Source organism: Camelus dromedarius, chromosome 3 (genome assembly GCF_036321535.1).
Source record: "Camelus dromedarius isolate mCamDro1 chromosome 3, mCamDro1.pat, whole genome shotgun sequence".
Lineage (NCBI taxonomy): Eukaryota > Metazoa > Chordata > Mammalia > Artiodactyla > Camelidae > Camelus > Camelus dromedarius.
In genome coordinates, this window is record NC_087438.1 from 48598185 (window position 1) to 48624420 (window position 26236).

Here is a 26236-nt window from a genome sequence, read left to right on the forward strand (position 1 = left end):
AGAAGGATGCGGCATTCAGTGAGCATATCAACTCCAGAGTCTAATACAGCTGACATAAGCCTAAGTTGAAGGTGTAGTTGAGGAATTTTTTTCCTGAATTCAGATAGAATCTAAGTATGAAGTCTTAGGGACATGAAAGCATTCCCAAGAGAAACTTGAATCTTGTTCATACATATTGAAAGATGACTTTCCTCACGTTATTCAAGAGATTGAGTAAATTAGGAAAATTATGTTCTGACCTCAATTTGAGATACGGTGATTATAGAGCTTCTGCTTAGTTGATAGTTGCAACTGAATTTGGGGGCTAAAGATATCTTTTTTTTTATCTGCATGAGTTAATTTTTGACTATGTGAGACTTTATGGGGGTTGGGGAGTAGGTGGGAGTACACACTGGAGATGGGAAAAAAATCTGTATTATAAAAACATACTAAACATAGAATTATCATATGACCCAGGGATTATACTCCTAGATATATATATATATATATATATATATATATATATATATATATATATATATATATATATATATATATATATATATATATATATATATATATATATATATATTTTCAAGAGAAATGAAAACATACCTCTCCTTAAACTTGTGCAGAAACGTGCAAAGCAGCATTATTCATAACTGACAAAAAGTGAAACAATCCAAATGTCCATCAGCTGAGGAGTGGCTGTAATGGAATAGCATCTGGCAATAAAAAGAATGAAGTACTGATGCATCACAACATGAACAGGCCTTGACAACATGTCGTGTGAAGGAAGCCAGTTACAAAAGACCACACACTGCGTGAATCCATTTATGTGAAATCCAGAATAGGCCAATCCATTAAGACAGAACATAGATTAGTGGTTGGTTAGGGGTGAATGGGAGTAGAGGCGGCTGGGGGAAACAGGTAGGAAGTGCTAGTGGTTTTGGGGTTTCTTGTTGGGGTGATGAAAGTGTTAAAAAATTGGCTGTGGTGTCGATTGCACAACTCTGAATATATTAAAAATTATCAAATTGTACACTTTCTTTTTTCTAAGTTTTTCCTATTTGATGATTTTTTAACACCTTTATTATGCTGTGGTTCCTGTACAGTAAACTACACATATGTCAGATGTACAATTTGATGAATTTTGGTAGATGTTTACATCCATGAAACCACCACCACAATCAAGATAGCTAATATTTCCATCATTCTCCAAGAAGTGCAATTTTCAAATGCCCAATTTATCCTTTCCCACCTCCTTTATCCCCTGGTAACCATAAGTTTGTTCTCTGTGTCTGTGAGTCTGTTTCTGTTTTGTAGATATGTTCATTTGTGTCCTTTTTTTTAGATTCCAAATATAAGTGATATTATATGGCATTTTTCTTTCTCTTTCTGGCTTACTTCACTTACAATGATGATCCATCCATGTTGCTGCAAGTGGCATTGTTTTATTCTTTATGGCTGAGTAGTATTCCGTTGTATAAATATACCACATCTTCTTTATCCAGTCATCCATTGAAGGACATCTGGGTTGCTTCCGTGTCTTGGCTGTTGTAAATAGTGCTGCTGTGAACATTGGGGCACATGTGTCTTTTTGAATTATACTTTTCTCTGGATATATACCCAGGAGTAGGATTATTGGATCATATGGTAAGTTTGTTTTAGTGTTTTGAGGAATCTCCGTACTGTCATCCATAGTGACTGCACCAGTTTACCTTCCCACCAACAGTGTAGGAGGGTTCCTTTTTCTCCACATCCTCTCCAGCATTTAATGTTTATGGAGTTTTTAGTGATGGCCATTCTGCCTGGTGTGAGGTGATATCTCATTCTAGTTTTGATTTGCATTTCTCTAACAATTAGTGATGTTGAGCATCTTTTCACATGCTTGCTGGCCATTGGGATGTCTTCTTTGGAGAAAGCATCCTGTGTTTTTGATACAAGCTTTTTCTTTGCTGACGTCTAGCTTCTGTGGTCCCATTTCTCAAAAGGAGACAGTCTGACTTGGGCACAGAGTTGAGATCCATTAGGCTAATCCATTTCTTAATAAGACACTGGTATTAATTTTACAGCTACTTCACCCTGTTTCAAAAACCCTGTTTGCTGGTGCATGGTTACTGGTGAACATGAATATTAGGGATTATTTCTTGTTCCATTATAACTTGGCAATAAAAAAACATGTTTCTGAAGTTTGGAAGGTCTGATTTAGGAGAGGATAATCTTTACTTCTGGGTGGGCCTTGAAGGCAAGATTAATAGGCCTTTAAAACAGAATAGCTTGCAGTTACTGATACCATTATCTGCTGAAGGTTCCTATAGCAACGAGTGGTTTGATTGCCCTGTGCAATTGGTGGTTCTGTGAGTAAGTGTAAAAGGATCCTAGTAATTCTGCAGAAACTCCCTCGGAGCAATCTCATTAACCTCCCATGGAAGGAGTGCCGTTTTCTTCAAAAGCTCCGGATACAGCTCTGTGTCATCCTAGATCAATGAAAGATACATTATCCTGTCACAAATATTTTCAGTGATGTTAAGATAAAGGTTTTATAACTTTGAAAGTTTTTAAAATGATGAAGTACACATTCTATGAAGGCATCTCTTTTAACATAGTTTGTAATATTTGTTTGAATAGGAAACACAATTGCATGAGACTGTATGGAAACTGTAGTCTGGTGACGTATGAAAACTAGCCTTTTGAGAGAGGCGGGAACCTGGAATCTGAACTTCCTGCAGGGGCGGGCTGTGAGCATACCACCGGGTGAGCACAGCCTTTGCTGCTGCGGGCTGGGTTACCTGACGGTAGAGCCTTCTTCATCAGCAATCTTGGATAAAGTGTGTACTATTCTCTTGAGTCAGTGCTGTAGGTACACAATTCTTTAGAAATGCAGAATTATCATTTAGGAGTATATGGTCTGAAAATCCTGTGACAGGCCGTACATATATGTGTGACTCTCTTGCTGTCTATGCAGATGTGTCTGTTGAAACGTTGGTTCTAGTTACCTTCCTTTTGTAAACACGGTGGTGGTGTCGTCTCTGCTCACCCAGGTAGGGCTTGGGTATGTGCATTTCAAAACAGAAACCCCACCATGCTCCTGTATGGTGACCACCACAGTAGATGCTTCACATGTTTTTTGCATCTGTGCAGTTGGATGAAAGCTTTCTCTTAACCTGGTGTTTTGGACTTTGGTGCTTAAGCAACAGGCTCTTGAAGGGTGAAGCTAGCCCATTTTGACATTCCTGGCACTGGCCATGTTGTTCTGCAGATGGGACTCTGCTGCCACCTGGAGGCCTTGTGTGGGGTGTGCATGTAAAGGCAGGCAGGGGATGCAGGGGAACAAAAGCTGCTCAGGCTGTGTGTCAGCTGCAGCCTTGTCCTTATTTATTCCCTGCTGAGGTCACAGGAGATTGAGTCTATTACCCTTTGGATTTTCATCATAGAAGCTAGTGTGCATTATGAATTCAAGAGCAATGTTGTGGAGCGCAGGTATTAACTTGCTTGGCAAATGCAAAGTTAGTGTTCTGCAGATTTAGAAAAACACATAGTGACTTCGTGTTTGTTGACTTCTCTGCTCCGTTCTTGCCTTATTCATCATCAGGAAAGCCACCTGAACGGAAACCTTACACATTTTCTAAGTATTAACATGGTTGAAAACTCCCACCATGTTGCCAGGGAGTAAGAAGAGCTTGAATAAATGCACTTGGAGGTTTGAGGCCTCAGGTAACTTAAATTAATAGGAGTAGCCCAGTGGAGTAGGGGATGTCTAATTAATGCACCTGCTGGGAAGACTGGGGGCGCTCCCCAGAACTGGCATCCAGCAGGGCCGTGGGGGCAGGGAAGCTGAGGGGTCTGGAGGAGGGCCTGGGCCCACAGTGTGGAATGTTAACACAAATTCAGGGTCAAGGTCTCCATCTGACTGCCCTTGTTAGGAGTGCCCAGCACTTCTGCTTCCCTCCGCCCAAACCTGTTTTCGGTGGTTATTTCAACAACAGTGGCTCTTATTTACCGGCAGCTGAGTACTTGGGAAGAGAACCAATCAATCAAAACAAAGAAAAATACCCCTTAACTGGGCCTTCCTGTTCATCCCAGAACATCATGACCACTGATGTTTCCAGGAAGGCCTTTATTCAGAGAGATGGTCCCTGGTGTGCCTGGGGCTTGTTAGTGCAGAGCTGGGCACCGTCTGAGGTCTGAGCCCAAGGGCCACCTCATGTTCTTGGCTCACAACGATGCCCGTGCGAGGAAATGCCAGACCTCGTCTGGAATGAATTACGCTTTTTTGACACATATGAAATCTGCAGTATTGGAGGAAGTAGACGTGTAGGATTTCCTCAGGTGGGTGCGCGTCACGTCCTTAGAATCTGTGCTATTGACGAGGCTTTGGTCCAGGCATAGCCTTCCTAGTGAATCAAGGGCACTTGTTTACTTAATGATCGCTTTCTTCCTCAGGATTTCCTGTGAGAGCTCCTGGGCTTGTTTACATCTTCGTCCACACAAACGATACCAGAGCATGGGCTGTCAGGTTCTGAGATACTCTGCTCTGCGGAGAGTTGATTTTTAAGAAGCCTAATCTGAGAACCTAGCTCCGTACAGACAGCTCTGAGCAACTCATTTATCTTTGTCATCTAGTTTCTTTTCTTTTTTTCCTTTTTTTTTTTTTAACGGCAGTTCCTATCAGCAGATCCTGATGAGAATTATTCCTTTTGCAGAGATTAAGAATTTGGTGTTCAGCAGATCGTCACCTGGAAAGCAGGATGGAAAGGTAATGATCCCCTGCCCGTTCTCTTCTTTGTGTTTCTCTCCAGAACTGAAGTGGCAGTGAAGATCTAGTGGTAATAAACATAGGGGAGGAAAAACCCCGTAGGAAAAAAAGAAAAAAAGAGAACAAAAAAAACCTTGGGGATATGCCCCAAGTCAGAGTCAGAATGACTTGAAATTCAGTTTCCTGTATTGAATTTTCCATCTCTACTCTATGACCAAACATAGCTGTCTTTCTGGGTTGTAGTGGTGTATGCAAGATGATTGAATACATTTTCCAAAAATTTGTGCTTGAAGATGACATCCACAGATGTGTGCCAGCCATGGGATGGCAGGACTAAACCTGGGAGATGGCCTCTGAGTACAAAACACCCTGTGGACCGCTTTTAGGTGTGTTTCAGCTTGGGACAGCTCCTTCCCTTATTTCTAGGTCTTAACATTTAAATACAAGATGAGTTTTCTGTTTACATGTGGTGCCACATCTGACATGTCTTCATTGATATTTTCCGAGGCAGTTTTTTATTTACAAAAATCAGCCAACATTAGTATGACAAATAAGTCACTTTCAAGCAACCCGCCTGGCTTTGTCTTTCCCAGTGTGAGAGAGGCCTGGAGACGCGGCCGGATGCGTGTGAGGACCCGGACAGCCTAGATGCAGGTATGCTCCGAAACATCTCTCCCTGCCCTCATGCAGGGGTAGTGCAGACCCAGGATACAGAGGGCAGGATGAAAAGATACTTTAAAAATGAAATCTTCCTTCTTGGCAGCCTTGTCTACTTCTTGAAACCCACAGAGGTAAATTTTCTTTGCAGCGTCAATGATAATACTGAGACTTCAGGGGTTGTGTGTCCATTTACAATCTAAACAAAACAAAGCAGGACAACTCACAACAAAGAAAGCAATCCCAGCTTTTGCTGGGCAGTTGTGCTCTGAGTCATGCTGGCCTGGGGCTTGTTGTAGGTTACCTTGGTATTCCTAACGAGTAGGTGCTACCAGCTTCAGTCTCACGTGAAGTGATGGAGGCCGCTAACTTCATCCTGCTTGGCCTCAGCATCCCCAAGCCTGCCACAGTCCTAATTTTGATACCCAGTGGGGACCCCATGGGGCTGAGCCTATGTGATCCTACCCCCGGCCTCAGGAAGAGACCAGGTGCTTGTCTTGGGGCATGAGCCTGATGTGGGTGTCCTTTTAGAGGAACCAGGAGCCCCCTGGGCGAGGGGATGGTGTTCCCTTCCACGGACCCGGGGATTCTCGTCTGCTCATAGGCGTCCTAACTCACCAGTCCCCGAGCTCAGGGCCCCTCCCCAAACCTCCTCCCTGGGTATTTTCCAGTTCTTCAGGGCTGATCAGGGCTCCAGACTTACCTCTGACTTGAAGCCTGGTGAAGCTGTGGGCTCTGAGGACATACACAGGCTGGACTGTGAGCAGATGCCTTGTCTGGGCAGCTGGATGGTCTGGGAAGACCTCTGGGGCTGATACGTGGGAAGCAGATAATCAGGTTTCCCCATCAGTTTCCTCAGGCAGCTCACACCCCTGGAAAGCGCGTGGGCAGAGCAGGCTTAGGAGCTGCAGGGGCTGGTGGTGGCTGAGGCAGGGCCAAGAGCTTGGGCTGATGTGAAATTGGGGAAAACCAAGACAAGGCCCCGGGGAGTTTAGCAGCAGAGGTGGGTGGGCCTGCCGAGCCTAGAGACGCAGAGGGCTCGCCCAGGGGCGTTGTTGGCACTCCTGGCAGGCACACAGCACAGCAGCTGCAGCAGGTGGGAACCCATGAGAATAAAGCCGGGCCAGGAGGAAGCGCCCTCAGTGTCGGCTGGCTGTGCTGCTGGCAGTTTGGCCACAAGCCAGAGGTGGTTCCTGGATCTCCTGTGTGAGCTACTGCTGAAATTGGAACAGAAGCTAGGCCGTACCAGGCATTATGCATGCCTTTCGTATTTCTGCTATGGAAGGTAAGAGTAATAATTTACTTCCAGAAGAGGGGAAGAGGAAGGAGAAATGAAAGCAGACGTGTCCGTGTGGATGACTGCCGTGGGCCATTGACGCTCCGGGGGCGGGGGGAGCTGCTGCTCACGCAGACAGGATGTCTCATCCATAGACTGCATTGTGCGCTTTGAAGAGTGTTTACCAAGGCAAATTGCTGGTGGGGGAGGAGTGTTGGCTGTTAAAAGCATTAAATAGCAGGATTATTTTAATTTTAGGCTTTGAAAACTTGCTCCATTCTCAAACTGGTATCCTTGCTGGGTCAGAAGGCCCACGTTTTGGAAATTGTAGCAGCCTGACCTAGCCAGAGTGTTGTCAGTAACATGGGTGTGTCTGAGGAGGGTGGTGATGAAAAATTTGAGAGAGACAAGTGTGTATGACGTTAACCCAGTGATTTGTGGGAAGATCCGTGAGTGATTGTCCCTTGTGCTAACATTAGAATTTTTGTTCATTTCAACTTTTTGAATTAAAAAAAACTGACCTGATCTTAGCAAAGAAAATAATAGATTTTAAAAGAACCTCCTGAGACAGAGAAGAGGGCAGGAAGCTGTGAGCAGCAAAGGCAGATGGTAAGTGGGCATCTGGAGCCGGAAACAGCTTTTCCCTGTGGCCACTTCCAAACTGTTTTGTTCCTTTGTGCGCTTACGTTCTGCTCAGCCTCTAGGGAAGTGCTGGTGAGCGTGGGGCTGAGGTGCATGCCTTTGCTCACTTGCATTACTCAAAGTGGCGTGACGTGAGTCGAGCAGGATCTCATAAACGACGCCAGCAGTGTGCCCGCAGAGCTTTCTGTGATGACGGACGGGCTCTGTGTCTGCACTGTTCAGACGTAGCCGGTAGCCACAGAGGTCTGTTGTGTATGTGATGTGTACCTGAGGAGCTGCCTTTCAGTTTTACTTGTTGCACTGGACAGGGAAGAACCAGAGCCAGATTCCTTTGTATTGCTGTCGTTGGCCCATCAGTGCATCGAGATCATACTCACCGTTAGTTTATACACCGATGACGACCGCTAATTAGAGGAATGACGTCACCTGTGGGTAACAGCTGGTAAGGACATCCAAGCTAGTGCCCTGTCCCACCTCAGCAGTGAGCAGTGGTAGTAAGGTTATCTTCATGGTGAGTCCAGGAGGGATGGCCCAGCCCTCTGTGGATCCTGTAAGGCCTGGCCTTTGGCTCAAAGGGGAAGATCCCAGTTGAAAGGCTGGGATTGGATTCTGTTGCTATTGCAGTGAGGAGTCTGCTCCTCCTCCCCATCTGGGTAGGTAGAATAGGGGAGAGGGCAAAGCATTTGGAGGAAAGGGAAGAAGAGAAGGTCGGTGAAATGGGTCAGCATGGAAATTAAAAGGAAGAAAGGGTCCATTTGGCTCAAGGATGTGGGACTACGTATGGTGAAGAAATAGAAGCTCTACAGTGGGCAGCAGTGAACGCTGTACCAAGGAGAGGGGTGCCAGCGTCTGGCAGGAAATGTGGAAGCATGTGGGGACTGCTGTGGGGAGCGCGGGCGTCGGCTGCCCTGCTGGGATCCCAGCTGCAGACAAAGGTGCAGAAACCGTCACTGAATCAGCAAAACTGGAAACCACCTGATTAGCTGCGGTCTTGCAGACTCTACTTTGAAAAGGTTGAATGTGAAAAATTAAAGCCACGTGCCTGGTTCGAAATTAAGATTTCCAGTTAAAAGTTTAAGTTCATGCTTGGAGACTGTGAAACAAGGTGCCAGTGTCACGGGTGGATGACAGAAGCTCCTGGATGGTGACACCCCTGCTCTCTCCGCAAGTGATATTCAAGTGTGAGTGAGGTCGTATGTAACAGTCCAGCATCAGTGACACTCATACTGAATTGGATTTTCCTGCACTGATTTATCAGCCATGGTCTGCACTGGGACTGAAGATTCTTTGAACTTTACTGGGCTAAAGCAGTGGATTGTATGACTGTTTGGATGGAAAATAATGAAGGACTGGTAAAACTGACAAGTTACAACAAGAACTCTGTGAGCATGTTTTAACTTTCCAGTGGGGGAAGGAGGCAGGGAGGCAGAAACACTAGGGGAGTGGTGATGGGATTAGCTGGCATCGTCCTCCTTGTCTGGGAACTCCTGGTACCGCAAAGCTCTGGGCGTGAAGCAGCGTCACCGCTGCTGTTTGGCTGGCGGGGAGTGAGTGATGCTCATGTTATCGTGACATAAACATGTTATTGTGCTAAATACGCCTTTTGGAAGAAATAAGTTTTCTTTTTCATAATTATGGAAGTTATAAATGCTCACAGTAGAGAAATTGTAGAAAGAGTGGAAAAGCATCCCTATGGTTCTGCTGCCTCCAAAGCGGCTGCTGTTAAATTTTGGTGCCTTTATCACCAGTAGTTCCCTGTGCATCCATTTTTTGCATAGTTGTGATCGTGTCAACAGTAGAATTTTGCGTCCTGCTTTATTCATTTGACTTGATACATCATAAGTAAGCTCCATTTTAAAAGGTAGCTTAAAATGATGCTGTACCTTTTTCTACCAAAAATATGGATTACTCTTGTAAGAAGAAGGAGAGAATGTCATTGAGTCTCTCCGCAAGTGTTTGTCAGCCAGGAAGAAACCCCAAACCCTCCTCTTTGTACTATGTATTTGATTTTACAGAGGGCCCGACTGCCAGAACCTGCTAGGACTCAGATCACAGTTATTCTTTAATACTTTGGATCACTTCATTGCTATTGACTGTTTATTACTGGTATGTAATGAGAGGAAACCTCTCAGTGGGTGCTGGGGCTGGTCAGGTGGATCCTAGGGAGACAGCTGGATGTGGGAGGAAACCTGACTTGATACCAGAAGACCCACCCAGACCAATCAGGAAGGGAAGGAAGCAGAAATAGAAACCAACAGTGGGAAGTCAGGTGTTCCAGAGGGCCCCCTCAGCCGACACAGACAAGACAGAAGAAACAAAGGCCCCACACAGGAAGTTCAGGAAAACGTCACCGAAGGGAAACTGGAAAGAAGTGATTGGAAGATCCAAAGAACAGTCCCTCCAGAACAGAATGTGACGTGTAGTGTGAACTCTTTATCCAGGCTCTCCACCTGGGGTGTGTCTGGGAGAGTCCAGGCCCGTGGATTTAGGTGGTGAGCTGGGTGGCTGGGTGGAGACAGTGCGCTCAATAGTGCTAGTTTGGCAAACCACCAGTAAGCAGGGCTGATGGGGTTAGTCTTTTCTTATTATATTAACTAAAGTTTGGAAATGGAATCAATGCTACTGAGCGATAAAAGCTTATAAAACAGCAATTTTAAGTTGTTGAGAAACATCTCAAAACTTTATTTTCACAAGCAAGATCTCCTCAAATGTGGACCTTACGGTTTAGGACCCGTGTCCTTGGAAACTGGCCCTCTTTTGGCTTTTCTTATTTAGTAACCCCTGTGTATCTATGTCGAGATCCTGAAACTGTTGCATGAAACGTGAAAGAAGGAAAAAAAGGGAGAGGGGGTAACCTTAGCAGAGCTCTTACCCTTCTGAAAAATAAGTTTTCAAGCCTGATTTCTGGCAGGTCTCTCTTTATGCCCCAGGCTACAGAAGCTTCTTGTGGATTCCATTTTCTTCTCTTTTCTCTTTCTTTCTTTTTTCTTTTCTTTTCTTTTTTACAGGGGTGAGGGGTGGGTCTTTTCTCCACCACAAACCAAAGCTTACCAGTGATTTGGTTTTGAAATAAATGGGCTAGGGCTGGAAAAATATACCAAGAAGACCATTGGGAATTCAAAGTTATTTATAAAAATTGTGATTCAAATTTTATCCCTTTTGTTCACTTCAATGAAAATTTCTTATTGCAGTTGAGGTTTTAAAAATTGCTTTTGGTAGAAGACATTGCTGACTTACTAGAGTTCTGCTGAGTGTTTAGGCTGAATATGGCTCTCTTATCACGAGTGTTCTGCCTTTTCTCTTTGTGGTTTCATTGTTTGGATAAAATTCTCCTTGTAGAATGTGAATAAAGCATTTTTCTTTAAATTAGACAACTGGAATATTTATTGTCAACTTTTATCCCATAGTTAAAAGAGAACTTTGGGATTTTTAAGTTAATCTGATACCACAGACTGGGAAATGTGAAGGAACTAAAGCCTCACTGGAGGTGTAGTCTTCATATTATTTGTCTTTTCTTAGAATTTAACATAGTTGGTGTTTTTTTTTTGTTTGTTTGTTTTGTTTTCTTTTGTTTTGTTTTCTTTAATAAGTCCCAAGTCTAGGAAGCTGTCTGGTCTAATGTTCTGCGTATTTTTTGCTGACAGATATGTGCTTAAAAACAAAAAGCAGAATGAAAGTGAGTTAAGGTTCAGAGTTGCTAATTAATCCAAGCACCACTGTTATCTGAACTTGGCCTGCCCACTGGAATTACCTTGGAGCTTTAACAAACAATACAGACGTCCTGGTCCCGCCCCCAGAAAAGTCTGACTTAATTGGCTTGGAGGAGAGGCTCTGTTTCTAGCGATTCTCAGGTGCGGGTTGAGAACCCTGAGAGTTCCTTACTGGAGCTCTGCTCTGCTGAAATCACTCCTGACTTGGTGGGTTTTCACTATTTTTGAACTGGGGAAGTGTGGGCCTACTTTTATCTCATTTGATTACAGAAGCAATTAATGGAAGGCCATTTGTGTTAGGTTTGCAGACTTTTTTTTTTTCAGTTGAAGTATAGTTGATTTACAATGTTGTGTTAGTTTCTGGTGTGCAGCTTAGTGATTCTGTTATACATATATATTCTTGTTCATTATAGGTTATTACAAGCGATTGAATATAGTTCTCTGTGCTATACAGTAAAACTTTGTTTATCTATTTTATGTATAATAGTTTGTATCTGCTAATCCCAAACTCTGAGTTTATCCCTTCCCCCACCTCTCCCCTTTGGTATAGGTTTGCAGACTTTTAATGATTATCCCTTTCATTAGCATTGTAGATCTGTGGGAAAGGTAAAAACAAAAAAAATTATTGAAAAAGTTTCCTCACTACTTGAACCTAAATGAGATGACTGAACCTTTAAAGATTCTTTTTAAACATTAGGAAGGAATCAAGTGACTGTAATTTGCTGTCACATTCATTTACTGGACTCAGAGGCACACAGATTGGGGTGAAGGGAGTGGGTGGTGGTTTACACCAGGTCATAGGGGCACTACAAGGAAGCCAGACGTTTGACGTGAGTACCAACCTCGCTGTGGTGTATTCTGAATCTCCTCTTCCTTTTATCTCACAAACCAGCTTAATTTCTGAAATGTAACTGAGGGAGAGGAGAAAAATGGCAGTTCTCTGAACTCTAAATTTTTCATTCTCTAAAATAGGATCCTCAACTCCGAATAAACCAGCTCAGTGAGTAATTCCATAGCTCCTATCCTTAAAGATTCTATGTTGTTAAATCAAATGATTATAAATTTCAAACAAGTATAAAGTCTTAAGGAAACGACAACTAACTTATAAAACATGAAACAAATGAAAAATATGAAATATATTCTGGAAGTAGTATTTGTAAATTTTTTTATGTGAAGGCAAAATTCCACTTACGGATTTTGCCCCCTTTTCTCTTGTTGAAACACTTCAACATACCTGTGTGTACAGACATTTAAAGAAAGAATTGCCTACACGGAGGATTGAATCCTTGGGTTTCGGGCTTGACTGCGATGTCAGGGTGTTTATGTGAATTTGGGCTTGCTGAGTACCCAGTGGTTAATCCCTTGGAAGGGACTTGAGGGCAGTTAAGATTCTGGTTAGCTTTCATTGCCAGGCAGTCCGAGCTCTAATAATTTATTGGGACAATTTGCTTTAACTTTTAGAGTGCCTAATTTGGAAGTCGTTTTTATGAAACATAGCCTGTTACTTCAGACATGGGCAAGAAATCCAACAGAATTTATTCTTCACAGTATGAGATTCTGCTGAAGAATATGTGTGGTTAAAGTATAGGGAAGAAGTGATGGAATCAGAAATTGGAAAGGAGATTCAGTGGTAAATAGTCTATTTTTCCTTCATAATATTTAAAATTATATACAAAAAAACCAGAATAAAGAATGAAGTTAAAGGTGTCTAGAATTTTGAAGCCAACTTTCAGTAAGAGAGCTGGACTTCATCCAGGTTCTTGAGATTTGTCTGCCAAAAGATTTCTGCTGATCTGAGGAAGACGCACCTACCCTGCAAGTGCCTAGAGGGGACTTCTCACTGGGGTTAACTCTTGGGAGCATATTAACCCCTAAGGGACACTATTTGTTTCTGAGAAATTAAAACTGTTTTCAGCATATAATCTTCTAATGTCTAATTAGTTCCTTCAGAGTTACATGGTAACTTCACATAAGAACTTAAGCAAAGGAAATGGAGTTTTGTGCATGACTTGGATTCGATGTATTTGAATAAGTGATACAAACTTTCTTTTTGCATGAATTTCACAAACATTTAGTGAACATAGATTCTATACTTTTTACCCCATCCTTTAAACATTTGTTAAACTATTTTGTAGGGCAGGTTTAGATTTACAGAAAAGTTGCAAAGATGGTACAGAGAGTTTCTGTACACCCAGCCCCCTAGGTCCCCTAGTTTCCCTTATGATTAACATCATATATAATATTCTGGTACATTTGTTAAAATTAGTGAACTAGTTTTGATACATTATTATTGACTACAGTCCATCCTTTATTTAGATTTCCTTAGCTTTTTATCCAGTTCCCTTTTTCTGCCCCAGGATACGTATTACATTTAATTGTCATGTTTCCTTAGGCTCCCCTTGGCCGTGAGAGTTTCTCAGGCCTATTTTTGATGATCTTGACAGTTTTGAGGAGTACTGGTCAGGTATTCTGTAAAATGTCCCTCAATTGGCATGCTTTGGGTGTTTTCCCATCATTAAACTGGGGATAGGGATTTGGGGAGGAAGTGCCATTATCATCACATTATATCAATGACATATAATCTCAACACGACCTGTCAGTGCTGATGATGACCTTGACTACCTGGTGGAAGCCGTGTTTGTGAATTTCCTTCACTGTCAAGGTGCTCCTCCCCACTCCCCTTTCCATAATTGCATTCTTTGGAAGGAAGTCATGATGCGCGGCCCACACCTCAGGAATGGGGCGTTATCTGTGTACTTCCCTCTGGGCAAAGCATCTACGTACATTATTGGGAATTCTTCCACGTGAGGAATTTGTATTCCCCTCCCACCTGCTTCTTTGTTCAGCCATTTATGTCAGCGTGAATTAATGGTCGTTTATTTTACACTTTGGGTAGCAATCTAGTGCTTCATTCAGTGTGTTCTAGCTTTAGCAACGGGGGGCTCTTTCAGCTGGCTTCTGTGCCCTTTCTACTTATTCCTGTCATTGCTGATTTCTTTTTCAGGGTGGTGGTGGAAATATTTTTTATGATAATGGTAATGGTAGATACATGTCAAAAAGCCATAAAATTTTTTGGCACACAGAGTAAACCTTAATGTGTGCAAATAAAAAAAAAATTAAGAGGTCGGACGATTCTATAATGGAATGCAGAATGTAGCAAAATAATCTAATTGTATTAAAAACTTTACAAATAACCTTACTGTCGAGGACAGGAATGGGGTGCAGACCTCAAAACTTTGGAAACGAGTAGAGTCTGTAAGAATAAAGGCAAAATAAGCTGTACATAAAGGACCATCGTCTAGGAGATGAAGTTGTTTCCTGGAGGGGTACAGATTAACATTTCTGATACCACTATTAATATATACTGGAAATAAGTAAGTCAGTGGATTATGGAGAGTAGGTGTCAGGTTTTTCACTTTTGGAGTGGGAGTTTACAGATAAGCAAGGGGAGGAGGCTAGAATGACCCATGTGCTAATTAATGGATTAGAGATGTAGACATCAGTGTGTACTCGTGATTAGCTAAAATAGAAGTACATAATTGCATATAGGAGTATTTGTAGATGTGTGTGTATACCTGGGTTAGGACACATGCATCTCCTTGCTGACAGTTGAGAGGGCCTTGAAGCAGCAACACTCCTGTAGCTGTAGCAAATACAAGATGAGCTCACTCTTTAAAAAAAGGACTATCTATTACATTTTGTGTGAATTTCAGCTTCAGAACTTTAGAATTGATAGCTTAACATTTACATTAAAATTATTTAAATTCTTTTCTCTTTTGATATTACATAGTTAACTTACTTACACAATAAATGACCATATAAAAGTCTATAGAACAGCAAGTTGAACTTTGTTCAAATTGATTTTAAAAAAGTTTGTGACTACGTCCATGGCATTTGAGAAACTTTTTCGGAAGGTTTGGGAAAACTGAAATTGAAGCATTATCAGAAAAAACTTCAAATGTCATCACAGATGCCACTTTCCCTACATGTCTTGGCTCTTCCTCCTTGGAAGAGTTTTTTTTCCCTCCTTACACTTTAACAAGATCCTTTCCTTCCTCTCCATCCTTTCTCTGTCCAGACTCATGGCCCCTTGTCCTAGCTTCCCCCACATCCAAGGGCCCCCACATTCATATCCACAGCTGCTGCTTCAAGAAAAATTATAAATTCTTCATAATGTATTATTCACAGAAACTTAGTGAATCTGTCCTAATTCTTTCCTTTCAGGTATGCCTGGGAACTTTAATGTTTAAAACCAAAAGAGATCCACCAAGCATCTTTATTTTCTTCAGAGAATCATCTAAATAGAACCTCTCTCTATAGCAATACTATGTGCTGGTGGACGCTTTGATGATATAATTCTTTTAATACGTTGCTTTGGTCAGAAGATCTATTATTTTCTTATCCTGAAGAGTTTTTCAGTATTTTCTTCTCTTCTTATGTATGTCTTAATGTAAGTGATTTCATTTGTTGAATTTCATTTTTTTCCTCCTTAGACAATAGGATGACATAAGGTGGGGATATGAGAACTAATGAAGGGGCATGCAGATTTTTTTGTTAAAATAAATCAGGGTAATGAAGGTAGATAAAAAATAAAAAATATTCTTATTTTTAAAGAAAGGTGGTATTATGCACGGTGGCGTCCTGAATTTCCAATATATGGCCACCATTGTACCGTGCTCCTACCTCATGTCTATTTTATGCAAATTCTATTTTATAGGCTCTATTTAAAAAATAAAACAGAGAAGGGCGGTAGGAAGAAAAATAATAATTTGAGCCTTGGGTGGCTCTATCCAGGATTGCACTCAGTGGGTGTAATGGCCCTGAGAGAGCGTGACGTTGGAGGTGTGAATGTGCCCTCCCCCCCCCCCCTGCTTCTCACAGCAGCACAGCTTACATGTGGATGTGAGCTGTGCCTTTAAAGGTCCTCGCTTTCTGTCAAACATGGCCTCCCAGTGAAAGCCAACCATTGCACCTGGTGCCCGACCGAGGTAACGATGTTCTCCAGCAAAGAACTGTTTCTGTTGAGTTTAGAGAGATGACATGGTGCCTTCTAAGGGATTTTTGAGGAAGGCTTTGATCATCTCTTTCACCTAACGCTAGAACTTGAGGCTACATGGAATTGTCACCGTCCTGGCTGAAATTTTCCAGGATAGGCTTGTCCTTGCATCATGGGCCTTGCCGCCTCTTACTTGTATCTTTTATGATTTTTTTTCCCCAAGAATGGTGTTTAACTGTGTTAAAAACTGTGGTTGCTGGTGGTCAAACAATGGAGCAGAGAAACAAAACACATCTTCCTTCTCTTTCTGTCTTGATGTGATTTCCTTGGCACTTCTTTGCACATTGCCCTTTTCTCTGCTTTGAAAAATCAAGCTATTACTCCTGGGGGTAAAGATGAGAATCCTTCAATGTCTATGGTGTAGAAGAGAAAGAGAAAGATAATGAAAGCGAAACTATTTACATTTCATACTTAAACTAAAACTTACTGAAAATTTATGTTCTTTACTATTAGAATCTTATTTGTTCCTAAGAACTCGTTGAAGTACAGATGTTGTCACATTTTGTATAAAACAACTGAGGATCAGAAAGTATGAGTAACTTGGTTAGGGCCACGAAATAAGTAAGTGACAGAGTCCAGAAATACAGATCTTCCTTAGCTTCTGATGGTGTTATGCCCCAATAAAACCACTGTAAGTTGAAAATACTATAAGTCAAAAACGCATTTAATAAATAGAACCCACTGAACATCATAGCTTAGCCTAGCCCACCATCTTAAGCACGCTCAGAACACATACATTAGCCTCAGCTGGGCAGCATCATATAACACAAAGCCTATCCTACGATAAAGTGTTGAAATATCTCATGTCATTTATTGACTTCTCTAATGAAACTAAGAAATGATTGAATGGGTACAGAATGGCTGTAAGCATACAGGTTGTTTACCCTCATGAGTGCATGGCTGACTGGAAGCTGCACTCGCTGTCACCTTCCAGCATTGTGACAGAGGATCATATCACATATCGCTGCTAATCTGGGGAAGGGTCAAAATTCAGTACTGAATGTGTATTGCTTCTGCACCATTGGTAACACTGAAAAATCCTAAATTGATCCATTGTAAGTTGGGGGCCATCTATATATGTCTCCAAAACCCCAGTCTTTTTCTTTTTAGCCTGTGGCTCCTTACAATATGAATATAACAGTTCTTGCCCTGAATAAATTTTGGGTCTCATTGGAGGATAAGAAAACTGTACAAATACTGTAATTCAAATAAAAATATACTCTTCTAGAGAGGTTCAGTTTTATCGGGGTTGAAAGGTAGGTGACAACATCTGTCCTGGACAACTGTAACTTTATGGAGGTTATTTTCTAAGTAAAGGGTTTTCTAATCAAAGGCTGATGAAACAATTCACATTCTTATGCTGCAGTGGTTGTATGATATCTGGTGAGAAAGTGGCCTAGGGGATGTATCACTGAATTCTGCCAACTGCAGTTACAGTCAGCCAGTCAGAGAAAGCAAAGAAATTAAGCCATTGAATATAAATGAGATGTAAATAACATCTTGAATTAATTTAAATGCAACCACTTTGACCCAATGGAGGAAAAAATCTGAATTACTATAGAAAACAAGGAAGATAAATGACCCACATTCAGGAGAAATTCTTCGGTAAGAAAGCAAACCGGCTTAAAAATAAAGGGGCTGAATCAACACCATATTTAGTGCTTCGCTTTAACTGTTAACTGTGCACTGCTGGTCAGGAAACTCATCTCGTTCTTTGAACAGTGTTGATAAATAATAAGGCAAATGAGGAGATGGGAGAGTCTCTTACTGGGCTTCTCACGGGCACTGGTTGGGTAGTTCTGGTAGTTTTATTGCCGGCATCATGTCCGTATCATCAGTTGATATGAAATTGGTCCACAAGGACTGAGCTTTGGGGAAAACTAGATTGAGGTGGATCTACCTGGCATCTCAATTTACAGAACTGTGTTTTACCAAGTTCTTCCATACCTTTGTCTGCCTTGTCCCGAAGGTCTTCTGACCTGTCACTGATGGTCAGGAGGGAAGCAGCCCGCTCCAGTAGTTTGTTGACCTGAGATTTATCCTGGTTAAGTGGCTCTAAAAGTTTACCTTGCAGGATAATGAGAAAGATAATAGTATCTCCTGATCCAGTACATCCATTTCGGTTTGGTGATTGTCTGCACTGATGGGGGGCCCCTTCCTTTGGTCCAGGAGTTCTGAGGCAACCAGGAGTTCTTGGATCTATGCCAACCCCAAGTATTGCTTGGAGCCTTAGGGAACAATGGGTTTTCTCCACCCATAAGTATTGCGCTTTTCAAATGTAGATATTGTTGCGATGAATACAATGCAAATATATTTTAGAGAATTCTTGTGTGTAGCTTTTTTTTGGTCAAGATACACGTTTTCAATTAGCAGATACTAAAAATACTACAGCTATCATATAAAGATTCCTCACCTACAGGTTGATACTTAACTAGTGTAAATAACTCATTCATTTAGCACCTGCCTGCAATGTTCTAAGTGCTGAAACTGAGAGTGAATGGAAATCCATTCACAAGATTTTATCTATTTTCTCAGAGGCACATGGACTAAAACTCACATACCTGTTATAATAGGTAATAGAGTTGAGCATAGTGTTTCCCTACAATTGCACCCAGCTGATTAAGAAAAATGTGTCCTTCTTCAAATAAAAGGTCACTAAGTAGAGAATATATTGTTTGTTTTTACTTAGTTGTAATGCTTGCAGTGACCTTCTAGTTGTATTTTGATCTACTTGTATGCACATTTATGTAGCAAGCCATATAAAAACACAGAGGTGATTTGTATAATTCTGATTTTGATTTACATTTGCAAGTCCGTGGTTTCTCTCCTTTCTTCACTTATGTCCGTGCCCCTCACTCATCTGCTACCCAGTCAGACGAGAAGAGCTCTCAGCGAGTAGGGTGTGCATCTCTTTCCACACAGGGCAGGACACGATAGTGCCGACAATTTAAGAGGTAATTGACGTAAAGAGATGAATGTTAACTAAGACGCATGCTGTCGTGTTCCAAGTCTGCAGCGCTGACAAGGTCCTCATATTGTTTCCACTCTCCTTTGGTTTATTTGGCTGCCAGATGACCTCAGAACAAAACACAGTACTTGTATGGAAAGAAATGCTTAAAGAGACTCACGTATGAAACTTGGGATAAACTTCTGTCCACCGCAGATCTTGGCGGCTATACTTGGGCTTAGGGGGCACATGTATCTGTGTGCCTGCCTGTCGGGATTTAGAGAAGCAAGTTTGAGCAGTGTCACGATTTATGGGGAGGCAGCGATGGGCTTCTGCTGAATACTAACTACCAGAGAGTTGTTCAGGGAGACCGTGTAAGAACGCTGGCTTGTGGTAAATTCATCACCAGCTCTGCTGAGATGGACTGCAAGTTTAGATCAGAGCCCCACAGGTGCCCAAATCCTTATGACTGACAGCCACACTTGGTGGCAATTTAAGAAGCAAAGCCCCAGGTATGCTAAACCATAAAGTAGACGATTTTGCATGAATTTAATGAGATAAGTACAATTCTGGATAAAAATTAAAGCTTCCAACCACTTTAGAGTTGAAAGGATGGGGAGACTAGATTGTTAAATGAATTAACAGAGCTGTTTTGGCTGTTTGGTCTGAAAAGCTGCCAAACCTGCTAATGGTGATGAAAGAAGAGATTGCTCTGGAAAAATCCCTGCCCTGAGTAGGATGGCCTTTGTTTGCCTGTGTGCTGAGCTTTCTGGCTGTCCACACACATAAACCTCAACCTTTATCTCACGGGGCACAGGGTGGCTTTTCTGAGGAACGATACACTCCAGCTCCCGAGCAAAACACGCGCCTGCATTGGGAGGCTTTTCTCGAGTCACAGGCGGCTCTCTTTCCATTCAGTTACCTTTCTTCTTCATTCGCATTTCCAGCAACAGAAGAAGAGAGTTAATGATTCATTTGCTCCCAGTGACCTTTTGAATAACTGGACGGCGACGTACCCGCACGACTCTGAGCTGCCAGGCTCGCCTCCTTTTACTTCCCTAGCTTGGCTTGAATATTTACAGCCTCCTTCTCGGTCTACATGCCTGAACGCCTGAAGGAAGCTAAACATTTATTGCCTCTCCCTCCCAGTGTTCGCAGCTTTCATCCAGCCCCATTCCTTCCTTTTACATCACACGGGAGACTTGCCTCTTTGGCTGGGGACGCCCGAGTCCTTCCTGAGTCTCTCCTGCTGAATCTGTTGATTTCATCGAGACAGAAAGATGGATTCTGACTCAGACTCACCTTTTAACTACTCGTGGCCTTCCTTCCCCAAAATGAAGATTCGACGGAGGGCGTCCAAACAAGGTAGATCACAGGATCTTATCTTTTACTTCCCTGAGAGCCAAGCCAGGCATCTTCATATTCTTACCTCTCTTCCTCGTTGCTTTGCGAGACTCTTTCTGATGGAAGTGCGTGTTTATACACGTCTTTATAAAACTCTCACTATATAAATACTTCACAGTTCGACTTCTGAGGCAAACCTACTCTTCCTTTTTACGTTCCATTCTCTCTGAATCTACCTTTGTGCCATGTCGTGTACGTGCAATTCTGTTTTTTTTTTTTTAAAGGAATTTAGTACAAGGTAAATGTTTTGGATTCACTTAATCAGAGTTACCTTGGCAATTAAGAGTCCTGTTGACTTTAATATGTTCAGTCTTTGTGGGACATACAGAGAACTACGCCTGTGTTCGACACCCAGTTTCTGCTGCTTTTGTGTGTGAGTTTTCAAGTGTGTTTTTTTTTTTTTTGGTTTAATACCTAAGAAAGTTCTTTCTATTTTTTTACTATTGCATTGATTTTATAGATGTCCTACAGAAGGGATTTTAAGAAAGTGATTTCAGCAGGAAAGCCTATATTTCTCCAGGGGATACAGTCACATATAAAAAAGGTTTATTAATAATAATTACCAAGTATGCAAAATGCTTTACTGCCAAAGGAAGAAGTGCTCTTTATTGGTAGTGTGGTTAATAATGGAGTGGCTTCACACTGCGTATTCCCCTCACCTGCAACCCACTCTGTGGAGCAGGCCTTGGGGACCAAGGGACAGTGTTTGGGAACAGCGGAGATGGTCGCAGTCCCCAGCGTCCTGTCCCCAGCAGGTGATGATGGCTGCCTTCTGAGATTTATCAAAACTAGAAGGGAAGTGAGCAACCCATTTTGTTTCTTGTCTTTAGAGAGAATTTATGTGGTTATGTTTTTAACTCAAAGAGAAAGAAACAATTTATGTGAGCTTGCAAGCAGAAGAGGTATTTCTGCAAGTGGGCTGTCTCTGTAGCTTTGTCCTTGGGGAGCGGAATTCTCTGTCAAGAGCAGAATGACCTATCACATCACCCTGTGCTTTTCCCAGAGAGAAACGGAGCCTGGCAGTTGTCAACATACCAGGTTCACCTCAAGGATCTTTTCCCTTCTAAAATAAAATGGAGGGTGTGTGTGTGTGTGTGTGTGTGTGTGTGTGTGTGTTTGCTCTTGGGCTGGAATTAAGGCTGACCCCAGGAATAGGATGGATCAACTGTTCATCACCATCCTTGAAATTCTATCACTGGGGACTTAAAAATTTTGTATGACATTCTCTTTTCCATTTATTCTGTCTTAAAATTTAATTGCTTCTTCTTTGGGGATAAATGGCTGTGATATTAATGTGACCTACCATTCAGTGGCTCAGAGGGGAGAAGATGTATCTATGAGGGAGCACAAGTGTGTGCATGTGAAAGCAAGCTCAGGCACAAATGGAGAATGGATTAAATGTTCACAGTAGTAAATCTGGGTAAAGGGTATGTATCTGTGTGCTCTTTGTGCTATTCTTTTCCTTTCAGCTTTTCCGTTAGTTTGAAATTATTTGCAACTAATTTTTTGAAACTTTTAAATGCCTTCTGAGATGGGAGATACACAAAGTCCTTAATTCTTTAGAGTGAATATGATTGGTTCTGGTACATGGAGAGTGTCTTGAGGGCAGGTAACAGGTCTGTAAGACTGCTAAACCTTTGTGCTAATCCTAACCCAGTTACATTTGGGGAATAATCCGCTTTATATATTTTTGTGTTTATATTGCCTGGCTGGTGGACTGGATGCCTGTGCTGTTGGGGGCCTGGGTAGACTAACAACCTGGATTAATGGTTAGGAGGCTGGTGGAGAACCTTGAGAGTCCAGTGGAGTTGCAGGGAATGCGTTAATCATATTCTCCTTTAAATCTGAAGTTACAGCATAGCCAGTTTGGACTAGAGCAGAAAGTCATAACATAGCTATGTATAAATTAAACTTGATTCAAGTGAAAGCAGGTACCCAGGATATGAAAATGATTAACTATTTGTCACTAATAAACAAAGGACAATTGAAAATCAGGTTGTGGCAGAGAGTTGGGGGTTGTCAGACGGTGTCCCATGCTTCTTTTCTTCATTAAACAATGAAACGATGATGACCTAGTTGTGATGGGTGGGTTTGGTCACACTGTAATGTTAGCTGGATGGAGTCCCAGAACCATAGATCTTAGAGCCAAAAGGGCCTTGGAGGTGACCTGGTCCAACCACCTCATTGTAAAGATGAGGATGACGGGGCCCAAAGAAGTGAAGTGATGGGGAATTATTCATGTGTTCAATAAGCATGTCTAGAGTGCCAGGTACTTCCAAGAGGAGTGATGTAGTGAATCAGATGGATCCTGTCTCTGCTTACGGGGGTCTCAGCATTGGGTTGGATCCCACATCTCCCAGGACCCAGACATGCCACCTCCGTACAGTAGAAGAAACACCAAAAAAAAAAAACAAAAAAAACCCAAAAACAAAAAACCAAAAAACCCTGACTTTTTATCAGCCCTGTAGCTAGTTTGTGAGAAATTGTGGTCTCTCATCCCTTAGGAGATAATTTGATTATTTTGTTCATCTTTAAAACTGAGGTAACTTGAGTTTCTTCTTTATTCTTTCCTCCCTCCTAATCATTGCCAACATCATTCTCAAAATGTAAGTTCTGGTCTCCTGGGAAATCGTGGAGGAGGTTTTCAGGGCCTGGTATTTCTGGCTTATTAGCAAAGCTTTTGTATCTGATCAGAAATATTTTTTATTCTCTGTTCTTATTCTCCTGTCCTGATTATCACAGTTCTTTGATAGATACACGTACACATTACTAGCTTGCGAAGGAGATGTGAAAATTTAGACAGAGGGTTTTGTAATAAGAGGAAAACTGGATTAGCAGAAACCCACCAATACTTACATATTAACTCAAAACTGCATGTAGTACTGTCTTATCCTCATGCCATCCGAAGGAAAGAGAAGGAGATCTAACTTAGAAGCAATGCCTTTGGAAATGACCGGTGTCTAGAGGGGGCTGTGATGTCAGCAGAGGCTGAAAGCAGTTAAAACCAAACCGCCCACAGCGTGCTCCTGGGGTTCTCAGAGTTGCCCTTTGTCATACCATGGGCAGCCCAGGTCAGGCTGGCCTGGGAACCTAGTGGTTAATGATCGGAGTGGGACGGGATCCATGACCGTTCTGCTTCAAGGACTCCAGGAATGCCAGGATTGTTGTTGTGATGATTTCAGAAGGAGACTCAATCAAGAAATTTAACATTTTTTAATCAAAAATTTAAAAATATAGGATTGGACCTCACCTAAGTTCCCCATAATTATTCAGTCTTTAAAATGCGTTTTTAGTGTAAATCATCAGGACCCGGGAAGTGCTGAGCCCTTCTCCTCTTTGTGCCTTTCCTTCACTTGGGCCACGTGTCTCACTCTCTCTCACCCCGGCTCTCATCTATCGTATGCCTCTCTAATGACACAAAGTGTGAAAGGGTACTTTTTTTTTTTTTTTTTCGGTTGCAAGACCAGTCAATAGTTGCCAAAAAGGCAATGCCTATTAGAAAGCTTACCAACCTTGGAGAGCTTAGACAGTGCCGAATTTTCTATAGTCATAGTCAAAATAACTAATATTTATGTGTAACTTTATTAATCATAATAACCATTGTTTACTAAGCTGTGGTAGATACTTTACCTATATGATATCGGATTCTCAAAATAACTCTAAGACATTATCTCTGTTTTGCAGTGGAGGAAACTGAGGCTTTGAGAGTTTTTAAAGTTATTTCCAAGGCCATACTAGGGAATGCAGGGAACAGTGACCATGGCAGAATAAGGAAGGAAATGAATGAATGAGGGACATTCATTCATTTTATGTGTGAGGTCATTTTCACATGTGTTATCTTGTAAAAGGCCTTCTTTATTAGTCAAATGTTCTGAGGCTCAGAGAGGAGAAATAAATGAGTTGCCCAGGAGCAGAGCCAATAAATGCAGAGCCAGGCCTAAAACCAGGACATAGTCCTTGACTTGAGAGGTTTTGTTCTTCCCAGTGTGTTCTGCCACCTCTTCGTTGAGGTAAGGGATGGTGAATTCAGTGGATAGCTGTCATACTTAAAAGGTACCACCGTATCTCACCATCCTGGCTTCTCCCTCTCTTGTGAATCTGGGACTAGGAATAGAGGTGGCAGTGGAGACGAGGGAGTGACACGGTAGCGCTGGTTCTGTGTCTTGATACATCCATATACATGTGTATCTGGTACTGACGCCCATTCTTGGTTTGCGAGGGAAGAGACGAGTGATGACTGGAGGGGAAGAGAAACGATACACTGAGCAAAGGATGGGTTGTGTGTGTCCTGCAAGGTTCACAGGTTTGTCCCAGACAGAGAAAGATAAAGTCAGAGAGAGTGAGTGTGCTGAAAATGGAGGTAAGAACCATGAGACCACTGTCTTGGCCTTTCTCCTGGGCTCATTTAGTGTTTGGAGAGCATGATACCTAGTCTGAAAAATAATCCCTGATTAATTAAAGGTAGGATGACATTTCAGAAGGTTTAATGATCATTTTTAGAAGTGAGTTACTATTATCTCATGGGCTTACTTGCTTTCTTCCTCTTTTCCTGTCCCCCTCTCCCTGCTTCCTTTCAAGAAGTTTTATTGAATACATACACACATTTCCATGTGTATGTGTATATTCAGCCTAGAAATTCTGAGAGGGTGCCTGAATACCATAGGAGGAATAAGTCACCACAGAAATCCTTCTTAAAGCAGAGAAGCATTTTTCTAAAGGTGACATAACCTGCTAAACTTTCGTTGGCTCACAATGAAGATAGTGTTCAACCTCACGCAGAGCAGTTTCAATTTCAGACTCTGCCTAGAGAGTCCCTTTGTCAGCCTGGGAGAGGAGGCCCATTACAAGCCTGTGGCCAAACCACAGAACTACATACCCCTCATGGCTCCCTTTAGTTAAACAAATACTTTGCCAAATATTTGAAACTGATTTTTTTCTTTATTTTCAGTTAGTTCAGATTCTTAGGCAAGGTACATTTGTACATTAATCCCTGTAAGTGGAAGGGAGGCACTGTTCTGATTTATTACCCCATGTTCAAGAGAGTCCTCCCCACCACTCCATTTTTAGGGAAGACCAATGGTGGTTTTTTTCGGATACAATAACTAAGGCAGAATGTGATAAGTCCTATAGGAGAGGTCAGGACAAATTACTGTCAAAGTTCAAGGTGAAGAGGCAAGTTCAAGTTGAGGGTATCGTGAAAGGGATGTCATTTCAATAGCCCGTGGCGAATTGGTGGGGTTTTAATAGCCTGTCTCTCCAGGCAAATGGACAGAGTCAGACATACATAGAGTGTATCAAAGTGATGGAAAGAAACCCAGGCTTGTGCACTCTTGATTCATGGAGTGCAGAAATGCACAGAGGTGCCAAATGTTGGATTGGCCTGGACAGTTGGTTTTGTCTGCCTGGTATCCTCCTGCCCTTTGCTGAACAGCACTCACATTCTCTAGTGGATGGCCCCTCCACTGCTCTGGCCATGGGTCCCAGTGATGCCGCCACCTTCTCATGTAACCTTGCTTTCCTGGATGCAGTGGGATGGGCTTCCCACCCAAGTGGGCCAATCACAGCACTCCTCATGCCTGGCCACAGCTATTGGCCCAGGGTGGGCACATGACGCCAACTTGGCCAATCAGAGTCTTTCCTTGATATTCTTCAAACTGGAGTTTGGAGAGAGATGTCTCCCTTCTTGGGTAGCAGTGCTGGAAGGGTGTGGATGGAAGTAGTTAGCTGGGAGAAACCAGTCTGTAGTGTGAGGATGTACTGCACACAGGTAAAGAGCAGCAGCCTTGTGTAGGGCGCTGCCAGATTC

General features: G+C 42.2%; 1 protein-coding gene across 2 annotated transcripts in view; it reads left to right on the top strand.

Moving 5' to 3' along the window:
* ARHGEF28 (Rho guanine nucleotide exchange factor 28) overlaps nucleotides 1–26236 on the top strand; it is a 276974-nt gene that overhangs the window by 146380 nt on the left and 104358 nt on the right. The window contains exons 8-9 of one of the 2 annotated variants that reach the window (XM_031446715.2): nucleotides 4686–4738; nucleotides 5332–5392. In XM_031446715.2, coding sequence (XP_031302575.2) covers nucleotides 4686–4738; nucleotides 5332–5392 — 114 coding nt within the window. Of the gene's footprint in view, nucleotides 1–4685; nucleotides 4739–5331; nucleotides 5393–19924; nucleotides 20392–26236 lie in introns of those variants that run through there. The other variant, XM_064481524.1, reaches the window with a different exon arrangement.